Source organism: Salvelinus sp. IW2-2015, linkage group LG33 (assembly GCF_002910315.2).
Source record: "Salvelinus sp. IW2-2015 linkage group LG33, ASM291031v2, whole genome shotgun sequence".
Lineage (NCBI taxonomy): Eukaryota > Metazoa > Chordata > Actinopteri > Salmoniformes > Salmonidae > Salvelinus > Salvelinus sp. IW2-2015.
In genome coordinates, this window is record NC_036872.1 from 8112222 (window position 1) to 8131750 (window position 19529).

General features: G+C 44.8%; 1 protein-coding gene across 5 annotated transcripts; it reads left to right on the forward strand.

Annotated features, from left to right (window-relative positions):
- Positions 1-1071: 1071 nt before the first annotated feature.
- capn10 (calpain 10) lies at positions 1072-19415 on the forward strand. Of its 5 annotated transcripts, none has more exons than XM_023979304.2 (14): positions 1072-1162; positions 6933-7043; positions 8852-8973; positions 11037-11168; positions 13120-13316; positions 13530-13762; positions 14027-14168; positions 14855-15021; positions 15201-15463; positions 15616-15818; positions 16051-16306; positions 16617-16816; positions 16939-16984; positions 18259-19415. In XM_023979304.2, the coding sequence occupies exons 2-14, from the start codon at positions 7025-7027 to the stop codon at positions 18286-18288; spliced, it is 2010 nt and encodes a 669-aa protein (XP_023835072.1). In that variant the 5' UTR covers positions 1072-1162; positions 6933-7024; the 3' UTR covers positions 18289-19415. The 5 variants fall into 5 exon arrangements, 4 of the variants coding, with proteins under 4 accessions (XP_023835072.1, XP_023835071.1, XP_023835074.1 ...); XM_023979303.3 differs by having other exon boundaries at positions 1120-1162; positions 6893-7043; XM_023979306.2 differs by lacking the exon at positions 1072-1162 and adding an exon at positions 1264-2490.
- Positions 19416-19529: the final 114 nt, after the last annotated feature.

The following is a 19529-nucleotide window of genomic DNA, read 5'->3' on the forward strand; positions in this document are numbered from 1 at the left end:
AGCCCACATCCTCAGAGCCCACGAGCTCATCTGTCTGTCCAGCAGCATGGAGTTCTTCAACTGAGTCAGGGCAAAGCTCAGGTTACGCTCCACGTGCTGGATGTCACTCTTCAAGCTCTGCCTTGTTGCGTATGTGCATGAGGTGCCTCTTGAGGTACTCATCCATTTGGTCTCTCACAGCGGAGGCCTTCTCCTCTGCAAAGATACGACGCAGCAGATAATCTGTGCTATCCTTAGGGGGCTCTATGGCAGCTACAGATCTGTCTATTACTATAGAGATAACCAGGGACCCCAAGCCTGCAGCATCAGGTATCGGAAATCAAGCAGACAAGCTTTTCAGTAAGGTCCTTTATCCGTGCTTTAGCATTTTCATTCAATTCCATCTCTCTTTGTTTGTAGTGTTGGATCAGCTTCTCCAAGGACCTAGGACCTGAGAATTGCAGCAGAGCTTAGGTTATGCCCACATCTGGAAAGTATTTTGAGCTCATCTGATTTTTGAGTTAATCTGATATCATTTGCCTTTCTTCCTTTATCTTTTATTCTGTACTCTTTGATTGACCCATGTTTTCTTTGTTCTGGTCTCTGGTCGAGGGTGTTAGAGTAATTTCCTTTGGTGTGAGCAAGCAGTCGTTGGTCTCTGTTGAGCATGTCTTGTCTAGGGCACTTAGGCCTTCACTGAAGGAACCTGTCTAAAGAAAACACAAAAACAAAAGGACAAGTCCAAATCAGATTCAGAATACAAATCAGAATGAAATATCCTGTGTAGGGCAGTAGCCGGATCGTGTGCAAACACATATTAAGAAACAGGAGAGGGCATTGATCTCAAGATCATTAAGCACTTAACCGTGATTGCTCCTGTAATTTGGTTTGGATAAGAGCGTCTGCTAAAAGTTGGCTAAATATTATTCGAAGTAGCCTACAGCAGTAACCCTCCTAACCTCAACCTGTTTTCTTATATCCAAACTTCCATCCAAGCAAGCGAAAGTTGTTATGTCATGTGACGCGATGCCTGTCCATTCCAGATAAACCTTGTGTAATGCAATGTATAGCCACGGGGTGGCACCATAATACCAAAAACTCGCGAACTGGAAGGATTCGCATTATGAATGGGCAGCTTGCTGTCACTGTCCTTCCGGGAGAGATTTGGCAGGACTATATTCAGGTAATTGCCTGCTACGTTTCTTTGCAGTTTTCTCAATTGTATTTATGCACTCTTATGGTAACAATGTGTGATTTCAGCGTTTCAAGTAGATTTTATCATTGTCTAATAACGATGTAATAACGTAGTTAGCTAACATGCCTAGTTTACTAACGTTAGCTAGCTAGCTGGTTTGCTAATGCTAACTAACGTTAGCTAGCTAGCCATCATCCACATTATTTTAAAAACGCTGACTGCAGTGCATAGAACGATGCACGACTTTGGCAAGTAGCTAGCTAGATCTCTCACTCTGAGGCTGTAAACCAGGGTTCTTTAATGACTAGTCTGATACGCGTGCCATTGTGTTTGTTCTCTATTGTTTCTGCATGGGATTACCTTTATAGCTAGCATACTACCAAAGATGTTTATAACCAACCCAAGATAGACCAGAGCCTGTCGTTTCCCATGGGAGCAGATTAATCATAGTAGTGGGCAGAACAAACAAGGAGGTGGGCAGAGCCAAGCGTGAGCTAGTGAGATCCTATTGGCGCGTTCAATCATTTATTTGCATATATCCGCTAGGGAACGCCTCACCTGTGAAATGCGTGTGTGCACACACTTAATTCGACCTTGCACTCCTAAACAACGCAATAAAAAACATAACTAAACTTTGGCAAAGTGCCAAGTCTATAAAACGCAGTGCACTGTGTTGGTAACATATTTGTAGTTTTGGGAAAAAATATTGAGAAGATGTTTCATCGGTGAGAAAATGTGCAGAATGTCGGCCAGTTTCACCTAGTTCTATCCTCTTCCAATACCCGCGACTGGACTGCCTCCCACTACCATATTCGGTGGTTAGAAAACGTTCTGAACGATGCTTCATCTTTATAGCCCCTGTGACGTGTCTCGGTTTCCCCCTTTGTCTGTGCTTGCACTCCTAAACAACGCAATTTTTTGAAACTTTGGAAAGGGGTAAAGTCTACAAATCGCAGTCCACTCTGCTTGTTACACATTCTAGTTTTGGTAATGTAAAACTGTGTGGCCACTGGGCTTCCTCCCGTCATCGTATTTGGTATTGAGTGGAAACGCCAACTGAATGATTCACATTTAATACATCCGGTGAAATATCTGTCTCTTTGTTCTATCTGTGTTACTACTGTTCTCCTGAGACAAACTCCACTCTGTTGATCTACGTGCGTGCGTACACGTGTGATTTTTGGAGTAGCAGCAGGGTTGCCAGGTCGAGATATAATTTATGACGATATGACACGACAACTCAAACCGCCCACAATGCTTGAAAACTAGCACCCATTTTTTACGCAGCAGGTGGAGTTGGCACATGTTTCCAACAGGTAATGTAAATACAACTGGTAAAATTGCTCTAACTTTAAATTGTTCTCTGCATATCTCCCTTTGTTATTGGTTACACCAAATTATTTAATATGAACTATAGAAGTGAAAAACCGAAAAGCCCCAACATTTTGCTATTTGTCTTTTATTTAATACAACATTTAAATGAATATGTGGCTGCAGGCAGCCTGATGTCCCAGTCATCCATCCCTCTGGGGCAAGATGGAAAGGAAAGAGCGAAAGGAGATCCATCACATCAATAGTTGTATTCTACTATTAATCAATCAAAACTATTATCATTTTTATTTTACCGCAAGTCAGTTAAAAACAAATTCTTATTTTCAATGATGACCTAGGAACATGGTTAACTGCCTTGTTCAGGGGTAGAACGACAGATTTTTACCTTGTCAGCTCTGGGATTCGATCTTGCAACCTTTCGGTTACTAGTCCAACGCTTTAACCACTAGGCTGCCTGCCACCCCTGACTATTTAGTAGTCAGTAATTGAGTTAATTGGCTCCTCTCTGTCCTCACCTCCGCTGTGCTCCGCACCACTCTCTCTCTCCTCTGACTTCAACTTTCTAGCCAATGTTAGCTAGCTAGCTTGCTACATGTATGTAGACTAACTTTTTTCATCACCGTCCCAGAATTGTCCTGAAGTGCAATTTAAATTGTCCCAAACTGAAGATGAACTTCCCAAATTCAAATACGTGTTTTTGTTGTTATATGCCAACATGGGTCTACTCTATAACATATAGGTCATTCATTCATAGTGATTTAAACGGCTAATAAGATTAGCCTACTACTAAAATAAATAAATGGAACTGTCAACTGAGCCAGAAATTAACATAAAATTGCCTCTAAAATGGCCAACAATAATATTTACATATATTGTGCATATGCATAAATAATTAGCCTACATGTAAAAGTGTAGCCTAGGTTATTTAAGCAATAAGGCCAGAGGGGGTGTGGTATATGGCCAATAAACGACGGCTAAGGCTGTTCTTATGCACGACGCATCACGGAGTGCCTGGATACAGCCCCTAGCCGCGGTATATTGGCCATATACAGTGCCTTCGGGAAGTATTCAGACCCCTTGATTTTTTCCACATTTTGTTTCGTTACAGCCTTATTCTAAAATGGTTTAAATTATATTAAATCCTCAGTAATCTACACACAATACCGAATACGGATCTGGGGACCCCTGCCAAATCTTTTCAGTCTCCTGAGAGGGAAAAGGTTTTTGTCGTGCCCTCTTCACGACTGTCTTGGTGTGTTTGGACCAAGATAGTTTGTTGGGGATGTGGACACCAAGGAACTTGAAACTCTCGACCCGCTCCACTACAGCCCTGTTGTTGTTGTTAATGCGGGCCTGTTCGGCCCTCCCTTTCCTGTAGTCCACAATCAGCTTCTTTGTCTTGCTCACATGGAGGGAGAGGTTGTTGTCCTGGCACCACACTGCCAGATCTCTGAGTTCCTCCCAATAGGCTGTCTCATCGTTTTCATTGATCAGGCCTACCGCTGTTGTGTCGTCGTCAGCAAACTTAATGATGGTGTTTGAGTGGTGCTTGGCCACACAGTTGTGGGTGAACAGGGAAGTACAGGAGGGGACTAAGCACGCACCCTTGAGGGAGCCGGTGTAGTAGGATTCAATCTTAGTCCTGTATTGACGCTTTGCCTGTTTGATGGTTTATCTGATAGCACAGTGGGATTTCTTATAAGCATCCGGATTAGTGTCCTGGTCCTTGAAAATGGCAGCTCTAGCCTTTATCTCGGTGCGGATGTTGCCCTATCCATGGCTTTGGTTGGAATATGTACGTACTGTCGCTGTTGGGACGACGTCTTCGATTCACTTATTGATGAAGCCTGTGACTGAGGTGGTATACTCCTCAATGCCATTGGATGAATCCCGGAACATATTCCAGTCTATGCTAGCAAAACAGTCCTGTAGTGTAGCATCCGCGTCATCTGACCACTTCCATATTAAACAAGTCACTGGTACTACCTGCTTTAGTTTCTGCTTGTAAGCCGGAATCAGGATGATAGAATTATGGTCAGATTTGCCAAATGGAGGGCGAAGGAGAGATTTGTATGCGTCTCTGTGTGTGTTTGTAAAGGTGGTCTTTTCTTTTTTCTCTGGTTGCAGATGGTTGCTGGTAGAAATGAGGTAGAACGGATGTAAATTTGCCTGGATTAAAGTCCCCGGCCACTAGGAGAACCATTTCTGGATGAGCATTTTCTTGTTTGCTCATGGCCTTATATAGCTTGTTGAGTGCGGCCTTAGTGCCAGCATCGGTTTGTGGTGGTAATAGACGGCGACGAATAATATAGATGAGAACTCTCTTGGTAGATAGTGTGGTCTACAGCTTATCATGAGGTACTCTTACCTCAGGCGAGCAATACCTTGAGTCTTCTTTAATATTAGACATCGCCCCCGCCCCTCCCGCCCCTCGTTTTACCAGATGTAGCTGCTCTATCCTGCCGATGCATGGAAAACCCAGCCAGCTCTATATTATCCGTGTCGTAGTGGCTCCATCTTCCCAGAACTGTCCCAGAGTCTGCTTGAACTGTCCCAGACATATATATTTATCGACGACGGGACGCCCTTCATTTCGAGCCCTAGCTATATAGCCGACCCAGAGACAAAGCACATTGTTCATCCTCTCTCTCCCTCTCTCTTAATCTGTTTGGATGATTATTTACCTGTATCTCTCCCTTCCTGTGTTGGCTCTGGTAGGCTAATGATTGGTAGGACTGGGGGCGGTCAGGATACAAGTTGTGCTGCTCTCCTGTCACTCAGGTGACTGCTGCGCTCTCTCAACACCAATGACTATGCTCAACGCAAACACACCCCTCCGGCTCTCTCCCTCCACACCACTCAATTGCTATGGGAAACATATGTTTACATTGCCAAAGCAAATGAAATAGATAATAAGCCATAGAGAAATAAACATAAAAAATGAACAGTAAATGTTACACTCACAAATGGAGTAGGGGCATTTCAAATGTCATTATCTCTATGTACAGTGTTATAACGATGTGTAAATAGTTAAAGTACAAAAGGGAAAATACATCAACATAAATATGGGTTGTATTTACAATGGTGTTTGTTCTTAACTGGTTGCCCTTTTCTTGTGGCAACAGGTCACAAATCTTGCTGCTGAGATGGCACACTGTGTGGTATTTCACCTAGTAGATATGGGAGTTTATCAAAATTGGATTTGCTTTCAATTCTTGGTGAATCTGCACCAGGCAAATATTCTTATATTTGCTGGTGTAACCTACAATGTTGTCCCAGTTTGATATGCTATTTGAAGGTATTCACACCTATATCAGCTAAAAAATAATAGAATGTCATCATGTTTTGGTCATGGAGGAAAAAAAATATGCCTCGCAGCTGTAACCTGGAATCACTAGTTATTCCTTCTAAACAAATACATTTTGGAGGGGATTCTAATAAGGCTACAGTCGCTGAGATTATGTTTGCTTATCAATGTCAAATAGAGTACTTCGATGCATAGCCTATAGATCAGATCAAGGAACCAAGCAAGCTCCATTGCCTACACAACACTGCCCCCGCGGCTACTGACGGGACGATATTGCGCGTTACAATTTGCATGTGGCACGGGGTTACATCGAATGTCGGCGCGCACTTCATGGAGTCGCGCCCCTTTTATGGCCGAAAAAAAACGACATTGCGATACTGCGCTACAGCCTTTAAAAAAGCCTTTAAAACTAACCCAATAATGACCATAGCCTGCCGTTTCCAATGCGAGCAAATTAATCATAGTGGGCAGAACCAGCAAGGAGGTGGGCAGAACCAAGCACGAGCTAGCGAGAGCCTATTGGCACGTTCTAGTATATATTTGCATATTACCATTAGGGAACGCCTAGTCTGTGAAGTGCGCGTGTGCAATAACTACATTTGCCCTTGCACTCCTAAACAACTACTTATATTTTTACTTTGGCAAAGGGTAAAGTCTACAAAACTTAGTCCACTCTGTTCGGAACAGTTCTAGTTTTGGAAACAGAAAACTGTATTGAGCTCAAATGTTTAATCGATGATAAAAGTTGCCGAATGTCGGCCAAAATCTATCTCGCTCTATCTTCTCCCACTACCGGCCACTGGGCTTCCTCTCACCATCATAAGGGTTACATTAAATACATAAAACGCTTCATCGGCTCCGTTTGCGTATGCTGTGTAGACCCCTTTAGCCTATGGCCATAACCAATGATAAAGGGAATCACTATAGGATATGGTAATTAAAGAGTACAGGAGCATGGTTTAAATTGAGCAATGGTGAATCTAGCTAATAGTCTATATTTGCATCAAAGCCCATCTGTTTATCTGGGCTGTTTGTTTTGATATGCAAATGCTGGCTACCAATTTATCTTGCCATTACAGTCTGATTATTTTGAAGAAAACATAATGCTGTATTTTCAAGAATGGTGGGGTCATGAAAAACCCAGCTCCTTGGTTGTGGAGTAGAGGAGAAGTAGTGCATCGTGGGTGATTCCCAGACAAGACAGGGAGGCAATGGAGGAAGATGAGCGGGGTAAGTTTGAGGGTGACAGTCTCTTTTTAGTAAACAACTGTTGGTAACTTGACATTACGTTGCCCCTAAACCTGTGTACTCCTGCTATTAGCCTATGTATTTATTTCGCTTTACTGCTATGTTGAAGGATCAATTACAGTTGAAGTCGGAAGTTTACATACACCTTAGCCAAATACATTTAAACTCACAATTCCTGACATTTAATCATAGTAAAAATTCCCTGTCTTAGGTCAGTTAGGATCACCACTTTATTTTAAGAATATGAAATGTCAGAATAATAGTAGGGAGAATGATTTATTTCAGCTTTTATTTCTTTCATCAAATTCCCAGTGGGTCAGAAGTTTACATACACTCAATTCGTATTTGGTAGCATAGCCTTCAAATTGTTTAACTTGGGTCAAATGTTTTGGGTAGCCTTCTACAAGCTTCCCACAATAAGTTGGGTGAATTTTGGCCCAATCGTCCTGACAGAGCTGGTGTAACCGAGTCAGGTTTGTAGGCCTCCTTGCTCACACACGCTTTTTCAGTTCTGCCCACAAATGTTCTATAGGATTGAGGTCAGGGATTTGTGATGGCCACTCCAATACCTTGACTTTGTTGTCCTTAAGCCATTTTGCCACAACTTTGGAAGTATGCTTGGGGTCATTGTTCATTTGAAAGACCCATTTGCGACCAAGCTTTAACTTCCTGACTGATGTCTTGATGTTGCTTCAATATATGTACATAATTTTCCTGCCTCATGATGCCATCTATTTTGTGAAGTGCACCAGTCCCTCCTGCTGCAAAGCACCCCCACAACATGATGCTTCCACCCCCGTGCTTCACGGTTGGGATGGTGTTCTTCGGCTTGCAAGCCTCCCCCTTTTTCCTCCAAACATAACGATGGTCATTATGGCCAAATAGTTCTATTTTTGTTTAATCAGAACAGAGGACATTTCTCCAAAAAGTACAAGCTTTGCCCCATGTGCAGTTGCAAACCGTAGTCTGGCTTTTTTATGGTGGTTTTGGAGCAGTGACTTCTTCCTTGCTGAGCGGAATTTCAGGTTATGTCAATATAAGACTTGTTTTACTGTGGATATAGATACTTTTGTACCTGTTTCCTCCAGCATCTTCACAAGGTCCTTTGCTGTTGTTCTGGGATTGATTTGCAGTTTTCGCACCAAAGTACGTTCAGAGACAGAATGCATCTCCTTCCTGAGCTGTATGAAGGCTATATGGTCCCATGGTGTTTATACTTGCGTACTATTGTTTGTACAGATGAACATGGTACCTTCTGGCATTTGGAAATTGCTCCCAAGGATGAACCAGACTTTTTTTCTGAGGTCTTGGCTGATTTCTTTAGATTTTCCCATGATGTCAAGCAAAGAGGCACTGAGTTTGAAGGTAGGCCTAGAAATACATCCACAGGTACACCTCCAATTGACTCAAATGATGTCAGAAGCTTCTAAAGCCATGACATAATTTTCTGGAATTTTCCAAGCCATTTAAATGCACAGTCAACTTAGTGTATGTAAACTTCTGACCCACTGGAATTGTGATACAGTGAATTATAAGTGAAATAATCTCTGTAAACAATTGTTGGAAAAATTACTTGTGTCATGCACAAAGTAGATGTCCTAACCGACTTGCCAAAACTATAGTTTGTTAACAAGAAATTTGTGAAGTGTTTGAAAAACCCGTTTTAATGACTTCAACCTATGTGTATGTAAACTTCCGACTTCAACTGTATATTTTGCAGGAAATTACATTTTATAAAATAGATTTGAATATCCCTTCTAGTGTTGATAACATCTCCATCACTGTTTTAGCTGTAGAATACAAGGGTCTGTTTGAGGACCCTGCCTTCATCTGTGAGGACTCCTCCCTGTTCTCAGACTACTCCACCCCTATCGCCAGGTTCCAGGATGACATCACATGGCTCCGGCCACAGGTGAGACCTGGGCCTACAACTTATCTAATCAGAATTGGCCTTAGGTCACTAATAATATGTCATAATAAAATATAGAGTGCCTTCTGAAAGTATTCAGACCCCTTGACTTTACAGCCTTTTTTCTGAAATTGATTAAATCGTTTTTTCCCCCTCGTCAATATACACACAATACCCCATAATTGACTGATTTATAAAAAATAAAAATAAAAAATGGAATCACATTTACATAAGTATTCTGACCCTTTGCTCAGTACGTTGTTTAAGCACCTTTGGCAATGATTACAGCATCAACTCTTCTTGGGTATGACACAACAAGCTTGGCACACCTGTATTTGGGGAGTTTCTCCCATTCTTCTCTGCAGATCCTCTCAAGCTCTGTCAGGTTGGATGGGGAGCATTGCTGAACAGCTATTTTCAGGTCTTTCCAGAGATGTTCGATCGGGTTCAAGTTCGGGCTCTGGCTGGGCCACTCAAGGACATTCAGAGACTTGTCCCAAAGCCACTCTTGCGTTGTCTTGGCTGTGTGCTTAGGGTCGTTGTCCTGTCGCCCCATTCTGAAGTCCTGAGTGCTCTGGAGCAAGGATCTCTCTGTACTTTGCTCTAATCATCTTTGCCTCAATCAAATCAAATCAAATGTATTTATATAGCCCTTCTTACATCAGCTGATATCTCAAAGCGCTATACAGAAACTCCCTAGAAAGGCCAAAACCTAGTAAGAAACCTAGAGAGGAACCAGGCTTTGAGGGGTGGCCAGTCCTCTTCTGGCTGTGCCGGGTGGAGATTATAACAGAACATGGCCAAGATGTTCAAATGTTCATAAATGACCAGCATGGTCAAATAATAATAATCACAGTAGCTGTCGAGGGTGCAACAGGTCAGCACCTCAGGAGTAAATGTCAAGGAATCCTGACTTGTCTCCCAGTCCCTGCCGCTGAAAAACATCCCCACAGCATGATGCTGCCACCACCATGCTTCGCGGTAGGGATGGTGCCAGGTTTCCTCCAGACGTGAAGCTTGGCATTCAGGCCAAAGAGTTACATTTTGGTTTCATCAGACCAGAGAATCTTGAGAGTCTTTAGGTGCCTTTTAGCAAACTCCAAGCGGGCTGTCATGTGCCTTTTACTGAGGAGTGGCTTCCATCTGGCCACTCTACCATAAACGCCTGATTGATGGAGTGCTGCAGAGATGGTTGTCCTTCTGGAAGGTTCTCCCATCTCCACAGAGGAACTCTAGAGCTCTGTCAGAGTGACCATCACATTCTTGGTCACCTCCCTGACCAAGGCCCTTCTCCCCTGATTGCTCAGTTTGCCTGGGCGGCCAACTCTAGGAAGAGTCTTGGTGGTTCCAAACTTCTTCCATTTAAGAATGATGGAGGCCACTGTGTTCTTGGGGACCTTCAATGCTGCAGACATTTTTTAGTACACTTCCCCAGATCTGTGCCTCAAAGGAATCCTGTCTCAGAGCTCTACGGACAATTCCTTCGACCTCATGTCTTGGTTTTTGCTCTGACATGCACTGTGGGACCTTTATATAGACAGGTGTGTGCCTTTCCAAAACATGTCCAATCAATTGAATTTACCACAGGTGGACTCCAATCAAGTTGTAGGAACATCCCAAGGATGGTCAATGGAAGCAGGATGCACCTGAGCTCAATTTCAAGTCTCATAGCAAAGGGGCCGCTCCGACAACGGATCAGAACCTGGGGGCTCTGCCAACGAGGCCTCCAACCACGGCTCTGGCTCTGACAGTGACTGAGGCTTCAAACTCAGAACGGACTTTTTTCCTACTGAATACTTGTGTAAATAAGGTATTTCTGTTTTTTATTTGTAATAAATTTGCTAAAATGTATAAAAACCTTTTTTCGTTAGTGAAAAGGGTTCTGAATACTTTCCCGAAGGCACTGTATATGCGATTTATATTCTGTGTTCCTTCCAATACATGTTCTTTTTTCCTCAACACCTTGTGAACACTTGATCACATAATGGAAGCAAGCATGTGTAATCTTCTCACAATGATTCTGTGTGTCTGTTAATGGTGACATATTTCTTTCTCTGTCCCTCCAGGAGATCTGCCCGTCTCCTGCACTCTTCCCTGACAACACCAATGACGGCCATGCAAAGCAAGGCCTCCTGGGAGACTGCTGGTTCCTCTGTGCCTGCACAATCTTACTGAAGTACCAGCATTTGATGAACAAAGTAAAGCTCCACAAATTTGTAACGTATATGTGACCGACCGGCTCGATTCGGTCTTACGTAGCAAAATTTGAAATGGTGTTTTTAACCAACACTTTTGAGAAAATGGCCCTTGAATGTTTTGGTACCTACTGGAGAGCTGTTCTTTGTCTGCACCCAATCAGCATCGTTCACACCCTTTTAAGCTTTAGCCCCACATGTGAGGCTATGTACTAAACAACCAAAGATTTCAACACTAAATGCTGGTTTATACTACGGGTGTGTTCGTACATTTTATCTGGAGTGCCAGAGTTTGCTCTGGGCGTTCGTAAACTCAGAGCGTTGTAAGATTGGCCGTTCGTAAATTCAGAGCGTTTCGCTCTCGAAGTGTACACTGGATACTCTGGCCGAAAAGTAGGGTTGATCCGAACGTTCTGTCCTAACAACAGCAGTCAAGCACCCAAGCTAACTGGCTAATGTTGGCTAGCTTGCTAGCTACTTCCAGACACAAATGAAAGAACAGCTCACTCTGACCATTTTACTCGCCCTAGCAGAGCTGGTTAGGCTGTTTACATGTTATCCCGAGCGTTGGTGAATGCAACTGTGCTGCTGGCAACAATTTAATTATGCTTTTTTTGCCAACGTTTACTGACACCGGCCATATTCAACGGGTGTTGAGCGTTCCTAAATTCGTCAGTTATTCTGCGCTCTGACACTCGTCTGAGTGTGCTCTGATATCGGAGTAGATAGCCAGAGCGAATTTACCAGCTACGTCTAGCAACGGTTGTTGCAGTGACATCATACAAATTCTATTGGAATAGTTACTTGCATAGCGGAGTCTTTTGTTTAGACATGTAGCTAGCTAGCTAAACAATGAACCATAAACCCAAGTCATAACGTTACTTCCCTGCATGAATCTGCAGGTAGTTAACCAGGTTCAATGTTAGCTAGCTAACATTAGGCTATATCTAGCAATGCAAATGGCTCTGTGATACGATTAACATTACTACACAGATCATACACGTAACGTTAGCTAACTAGCCAGCCAGCTAACGTTAGCTAGCTAGCTAACAGTACACTTTAACTTGAAATGAAAATAACTTTCTGACCAAATTTGAAACGTGTAATATCTGAAAATGTAGCTAGCTAGACTCTCATACCCGTATACATGGATGGACTCTTCTCCCTCTCTGTCACGGATGCCATGATTGCCCTTAGCTTGAAGATGTAATCCGGAGCCTTCTGTGTTCTCTTTTTGACTCTGTCTGCTTATTTGCTATCAAACGGCAGTATTTTCTCCATCTTGTTAGCTATCATACTCTAATTCCACTGATTTCAAAACTTGGTCATCCAGAAAGTGGAGAGCAACACTGATGCAGTTCTACTATGTGATGTCTTCCAAAAAAAGCAGCGTTAGAAACGATTACCTACACATTCTGACCAGCTCATATTATAGGCAGAAGCGTGCTACATGGCAGACCAATCCAAACTCATCTCTTGGATTGTCCAGCCCACTCATTATCTCAGCCAATCATGGCTAGCGGGAAGGTCCCTGTCTCTTTCCATGGCTAAACCAACTAGGCTTGTAATTTAACTTTTTTTTTGTATTTACAGATGGCATACAAGTTTTGTTATTAAGGCACATGAACGTTCACATGTTTCAGAAGGCATTTCTGCCAAAAAACACATTTTGATTAAAAAAAAAGGTTACGTTCAAATGGCGCTCCTGTGAAGCAGCGACATACGTCTAGTTTCCATACGAGTCACGTATGTTATTGCGTTGAAGTATTTTTTTGCTTTTTGGTTTTGCTGTGAACAGTAAAACTACAACTGTAGGTTACTACCACAAATTCAAGTCTTACAGCAAATACACTATGCTTCTGTCACTGACCTAGTCCATTAAGTACTTGGTGACTTTTATCAATACCAAAATACTGTGAAAAACCCAGTGCCCTGTACCCTTTCTGTCCCCCAGGTGGTACCCCCTGCCCAGCCCCAGTGGGGGGAGAGGGGGTACCGGGGCTCCTTCCTCTTCCGTCTCTGGCAGCATGGCTGCTGGACAGAGGTAACCGTTGACGACCGGCTGCCCTGCCTCAGCGGCAAGCTCTGCTTCTCGCGCTGCCAATCCCCCACTGCTTTTTGGGTTGCTCTGCTGGAGAAGGCCTACGCCAAGTGAGTGACAGGTGGAAGGTTGAAAGTGACCTCAAAAAAAGTACTAGCAGCGTTTCTGCATCTAGTCATTAAATTGGGTCTCCAAATATTCTATACTGTTCCAATCACATACCATTCCATACTGTTCCATTCCACACCATACAATACTGTAGTTAGGTTTTGTGATATTCTCTGATACCCCCATGTTGTCTCCTGTCCCTACTCCTCCTCCAGGCTGCAGGGGTCATATGAGCGCCTATGGGCAGGGCAGGTCTCTGAGGCCCTGGTAGACCTGACAGGGGGGCTGGCGGAGCGCTGGAGCCTGGGGGATTGTGGGACAGAGGAGGACCAGGGTCGGGGGTCATCTGACAGTGACTTGGTCAGGAGGAGGAGGCTGGATCTGGACCTGCTGCATGCGGTCAGAGAGGGCTGTTCAGTCAGCTGCTCTGTACACAGTGCCCCTGGAGGTGAGGAGGAAAAATGACTGGTCTGGGAATATTCTGCTGTTTTCACATTTTAAACACAAAAATAGCTCTGGGGCTGTGCAGACCATCGTTCTCCAATGGAGAAGGAATGCAGTTTTCTAAAAATCTTACTGAAAGCCTTCCATTGAAATCTTGTGACTGACCTTTCAAAGTAAGGTACTGGCACACCCCCAAGTCTGCTAATAGGCCAGTAGCTAAAATATTGTTTAGGGCTATATTTACCCCCACTGCCCCCTTACACCCTAGGTGCCAGTGAGTTGGGGCAGTTCCATGCCCTGAGTGTAATGGAGTGGGTGGACGTGAGGACGGTGGAACGGGGAGGAGTACGTCTAATCAGGATCAGAAACCCCTGGGGCAGACGCTGCTGGGAGGGAGCATGGAGAGAGAGGTAGGGTGTGTGTGTGTGTTAGAGCTGTACTACCCGAGCCTCGCACAGCTGCGGTCCCAGCGGTAGTGTTCCCCCCTCCCCTTCTGCTTCTCTGCCTGTGTGTGCGCCATTGCTGTGACTTCTGTTGCACAGACAGCTTCTCCCACTCTCGTTTGCAGAATTTAGTGTGAAAAATGTTGCTAGATTCCATCTTACCCCCTCCCCTTGTGCTTCTCTGCCTCTGTGCGCCGTTACGGTAGCTTCTCCCACTCTCGTTTGCAGCAGAATTTAGTGGGAAATGTGTAGCTAGAATCCTTTACCGATTTAAAGTCGCTGGAAGGGTCTGAAAAAACTCACTAGATATAATTACAAAGGCTCTAAGTTGGCAACACTGCAGAACTACAAGCAGAGCAGAGCCACGCACACAGCGTATGCTGCGCAGGGAGCGAGGAACAGACAGACAAACAGCTAATTGGGTACTAATTATGTTATTTTGGGCAGGGCTGGGCCTTAAATTTGGCAGAAGCAATCGGACCTGGGTAGGGCCTGAACACCACGGGCATGAGTAGGGCTTAAAATTCATGCCCGTGCATGGCTCACGCGTGTGTGTGTGTGTTCTTTTGTGTCATTTTGAGCCTGGATCCATCTATAATTATTTTCTTAAGAACCTCTGTCTCAGTAATAAACTGGCCATTCTCGCCTGGCAGTGGAGAAGGCTGGAACTCTCTGGACCCGGCCTGTACTCTGAACTTGCTGGGCCGGGCCCAGGAGGCAGAGTTCTGGGTGGACGAGACTGAATTCCTGTTGCAGTTTGATGATGTCACAGTGGGGTATCCTATCAATGAGGAGGGACACCTGCAGAGCATCTATTCTGGTATACTCACTCAATACTTCCTCATTATACAAGCATTAGACAAAGTTGAATAGTTTTGAATGTATGAGAACGTCTGACGATCTTTGGTTTGGGGGTGAACTATCCCTTCATAAAAGGAAAGCTAAGCAAAGCCAGTGTTGTTGTGATTGTGTGATTCACATTCCCTATCTGTCCAATAGGAGAGCTGCTGACTCACAGCCACCAGACTGGCGATCGCTGGGTCAAAGGTCACTCAGCAGGTGGTTGCCGTAACAACAGTAGCTTTGGCAGCAACCCTCAGTTCTGGCTGCGTGTGTTTGAGAGGGGAGAGGTGCTGGTGTCTCTGCTACAGCACAGAAGGTATAGCAGGAACACAGGACATCACTACACACAGTCACCAGAAGAGGGCAGCAGCACCACACGACACCAGCACTACCAGGCCATCGCTTTGCACATGTGGAAGGTTGGTACTGCACTGTAGCCTTGTAGCTGATAGATGTTAAAATAAGAATGTGTGTGTGTGTGTGGCTTTTAATTATTTCATCTTTATCTGTGTGTGTGTGTGTGTGTGTGTGATACATCTGTCTGTCTGTCTGTCTGTCTGTCAATCCCCAGGTAGAGAAGAAGTGTTTGAACCTGTCTGGGACTCTGAACAGCCCTCCCTGTGCCTCCACACACTGCCACGCCTACGAGCGCGAGGTGGTGCTACACACACACCTGGACCCTGGCTGCCACCTGCTCATCCCCAGTACCTTCCTCCAGGGGGGCGAGGGGAGCTTCCTGCTCAGGGTCTTCTCCTCTTCCCCCACCTCACTCAGGTCAGTGGGACTAACATTGACATTTGAGTCATTTAGCAGAAGACTGTGACCATAAAGAGATGGGTCAAATGGGGAGGCGGGACCAAATACGGATAGGATTAATCAAAATGTATCAGAAGTTTTGCTTTTCATTCATCAAAAGTGGTTTATGTATCATTCCATTTGTTTTGTAGATCATGTTGTCTTACAAGTCTAGGAAACTGGATCTTTATGTTCCCCCATCCTCCTGCAGTGCCGTGAAGACCCCGGGGCCCTCTTTGCCATTGGTAACAGAGGGGGAGTGGGAGACAAGCTACTTACGGGGCGCATGGGTCACGGGGTCATCGGCCGGGGGGAGCAGGAACTTCCTGTCTCACTGGCAGAATCCCAGGTTCCCGGTCACCATGGGTGACAACTTAGCGGGGTCAACAGGGGTCAATGTTAGGGTCACCCTTCACCAGAACTGCCCTGACACTGACCTCCAGGCCATCGGCTTTCACCTGTACAAGGTGAGCTGAGTTGTATTCATTAGGGAATACTCTAGCAAAACGTTTTGGAATGAAAAAAACTAAATTAGTTTATTATTGAAGAAGTCCAATTAGTCCCTCCTTGTTTTAGTCCATTTTCTTCTGTTTGGTGCCAAATAAAATATGACCCTGGTTTATTAACAGTATGTGGTTAGCCTATCTAAAAGATGTCCTTAATGTAGAATCTATGGTTTAGCCTGTTGATATGTTGTTTTAATCCTCCTTTAAAATCTGTCTATATGAAGATGATTATGTTGTGACTAGTTACATGTGAACCTCTCTGTGTATCCAGGCTCCAGAGGGACAGGAGCAGGCCGAGTCGCCAGTACCCAGGGAGGAGGAACCGGTGGCCAGCTGCATTCCTCACTGCTACACCCAGGCTGTCAGTCTGGCCTGCTGCCTTCCTCCAGGGGCCTATGTCATAGTGCCCTCCACCTACCAGCCTGACTCCCCAGGCCAGTTCACCCTCACTGTGGCTCGCAAAATACACAGGTAGACCTGGTTCTATTCCACTCCCCACCCCCTTAATACCTTCTCCTAGGACCTATGCCCTCGTGATTGTGTTCATTTTATTTTGGGGAATAATATGATGGTGTGTTGTACATGTGTTTCAGGAGAGTGGTGAAGAGTCAGGAACGTCTGGGGAGAGCCATTCAAGAGGTGAGTGAGTGTTGGGCTGTGTGTACAAGACCTATACTTTGCAACAAACACACTTCCTAAACCGATTTAGTGTACCATAGTGCACAAACACTTTTCACCTGTGTTGAATGGCAGTATTTAATCAATGTGTGTTAGTGATGCGCGGGTCAGTTGTGTGTTAGCAATTGCTAATAACCCATCCGCAACCGCCCGACTATATGTGATAAAGTGAACATCTGAGGCCCGCACCCGACCCTAACCCGCTAATACAGAACATGTGCTGTAGGCTACATTCAGAGACGGCGGTGTTTTGACAAGGTGCAGGATTTATTTAGCCTGATTTGAAATGTTTCTGTTTTAAATTTACGACATTTTTGGTAGGCTATTTGTTATTCAACTCTAATTCGATACATGCAGCTTCTCTTCTGTTAATTATATGTTGCCCTAGAAGACAAAATAAACCCTTTGCTCACCAGAATAATCGATAGATTCTAAAGTTCTCCGTCATCTCTGCTTCTTTCGCAGAGCGAAATGTCCAAATGACATCAGTTTGACCGGTTGTAGGGAAATAGAAATCTGTGAAAACGACCCAACATGTTTCTGATGAGATTTTAGTTTGAGTTGGGTGCATATTTTATCTGGTTGAAATACTATTTTACGATGCAGATACAGATAGATTTCATCTATAGAGGTGGTAACTGCGCATTTCGCATTCTCTCAAGATGCTGAAAGAAAGTCATTCTATTTCTCTACTCCTGTTCCCCATTCAACATTTTGTTGCGAGACATTCTTAGTTCTGCAGGAGTTAATATGAAGGCTATGTGAGAGGTTATAGACCTACAGTCAGTGCCCAGTCAGTTTCCATTTAACCCATCTGAACAGTAGGCTATAGTTCCCTTGACGTGCCGTAGGCCTATATGAAGTCCCCATCTTGTGACTGCGCTTCACAATCATCACACATAACATCGCCGGCACTATCATCCTCTTTCACCACATCACCAAGTCTTTCCCAAACATACCCTCCTCTTTATTTTCAACTCTCCATTTTGCAGATTTTCCCTTATTGAATTGAACTCAGACGTTTCCTTTTTGCATGTTCCCAAAGGCATTTGGCGATTGGCGTGTCGGCTATTTTGCGAGTGTGCAGTTCGGCTCTAAAGCTCATTATAACACACTAATACCAGATGACCTCAAATAATTCAAGGAAAGCCTCAATGTAGCCTGTAGATATAAATTGCACAAGAATGATACATTGATGGATTTTATAAGGTCTCTCTCTCTCTCTCTGGCGACAGGTCTCTCACATATCTGTGATGCGTAGTTAGCTCTGGGAGCTGTGCTGCCGCTCTGCTGACGTGGGCTCACATCACTTCGGCCCTTGGCCACAGATGAAAGGAGCGGGTCTACCCCCTCCTCCCCATGCCGAACACTGTGTGTGTTTGTGTGCGCACGCACGGCCTGGGCTCAGGGCCTTTATCCCCAGCCTGGCGAGGCTCAGGGAGCCGATCGGCATCTCTTCTTTCCGTCTCTCTCTCTCTCTCTCTCTCTCTCCCTTTCTCTCTCTCCCGGCTGCGATTAGCACATCACAGGTTGTCGTTGGGCCAGGCGCTAATGGGAGCTGACGGGGCTGGCCGGTGTAAACAAACAGCCGCCATTGAAGAGGCCCGCTCACTATGCTCACTCGCTGGCCCGTCGGCCTGGGACAAAGGGCCCACTCATGGAGCTCCTTGCTGGGGCAGAGAGGGCAGAAGCAAGGGGTCGGACCTCACCACACTGCAGTGCACCCACCCAGCCTCAGACCCAAACCCCAGGGCTGCCTGTGACTGAACTTTGCCTTCATCCATGCCCCCAGAGTAGGTAGAAGTGTCCCCGAACCATTGATATTTTGTCAGCCCCTTAATGTTTGAGTTTAGGATTAAGGGTATGGTGAATGTGATTATAAATATGTGGCTAAGGACAGCTTTAACATCAAACCCTTGCCCTCCGACCAAAAACAGAGTAGCCCCTTGCCCCCTCACCCCCACACCTGAGACTCTGCTGCAGCCCCCGTCCCTATCCATCTCACACCCTTAGAACTGGACCTGACCCGGACTGCTGTTTGAAGTGGCTGCATGATGAACAGATGAGGCTGAGGGGGAAGTACAGGGGGCGATATGGGGCGAGGCGGCACTACTTAGGCAACAGATTCTTTGGAAGAAGCCGCCAGTGTTTTGGCTCTGCACGCAGTGGCTGAAAAGGCAGGGTGTGTGTGTGTTTGTTTGTGTTTGTGTGTTGCTGGTGGGGTAACTTGGGTACCACTGCCACTCCAACTGTTGACTGCTGACAATGGGTTTATTATCTGAGAGTATTACTGTGTTATTGTACTTTTGTTTTCTGTGTGTTTGTGTGTTTAATTATACAGAAGGTGCAGGTGCTGATGTTACTACAATAAAGTTGTTTCCTGCAAACCACACTTCAGCTGTGACCATCATGATTGAACTATTTTGTGTTATCTAATGATGATTTTTGGACCATATCAAAATACCACACAATGCTTTACACACAACATGTCTTGAGGATCACAATA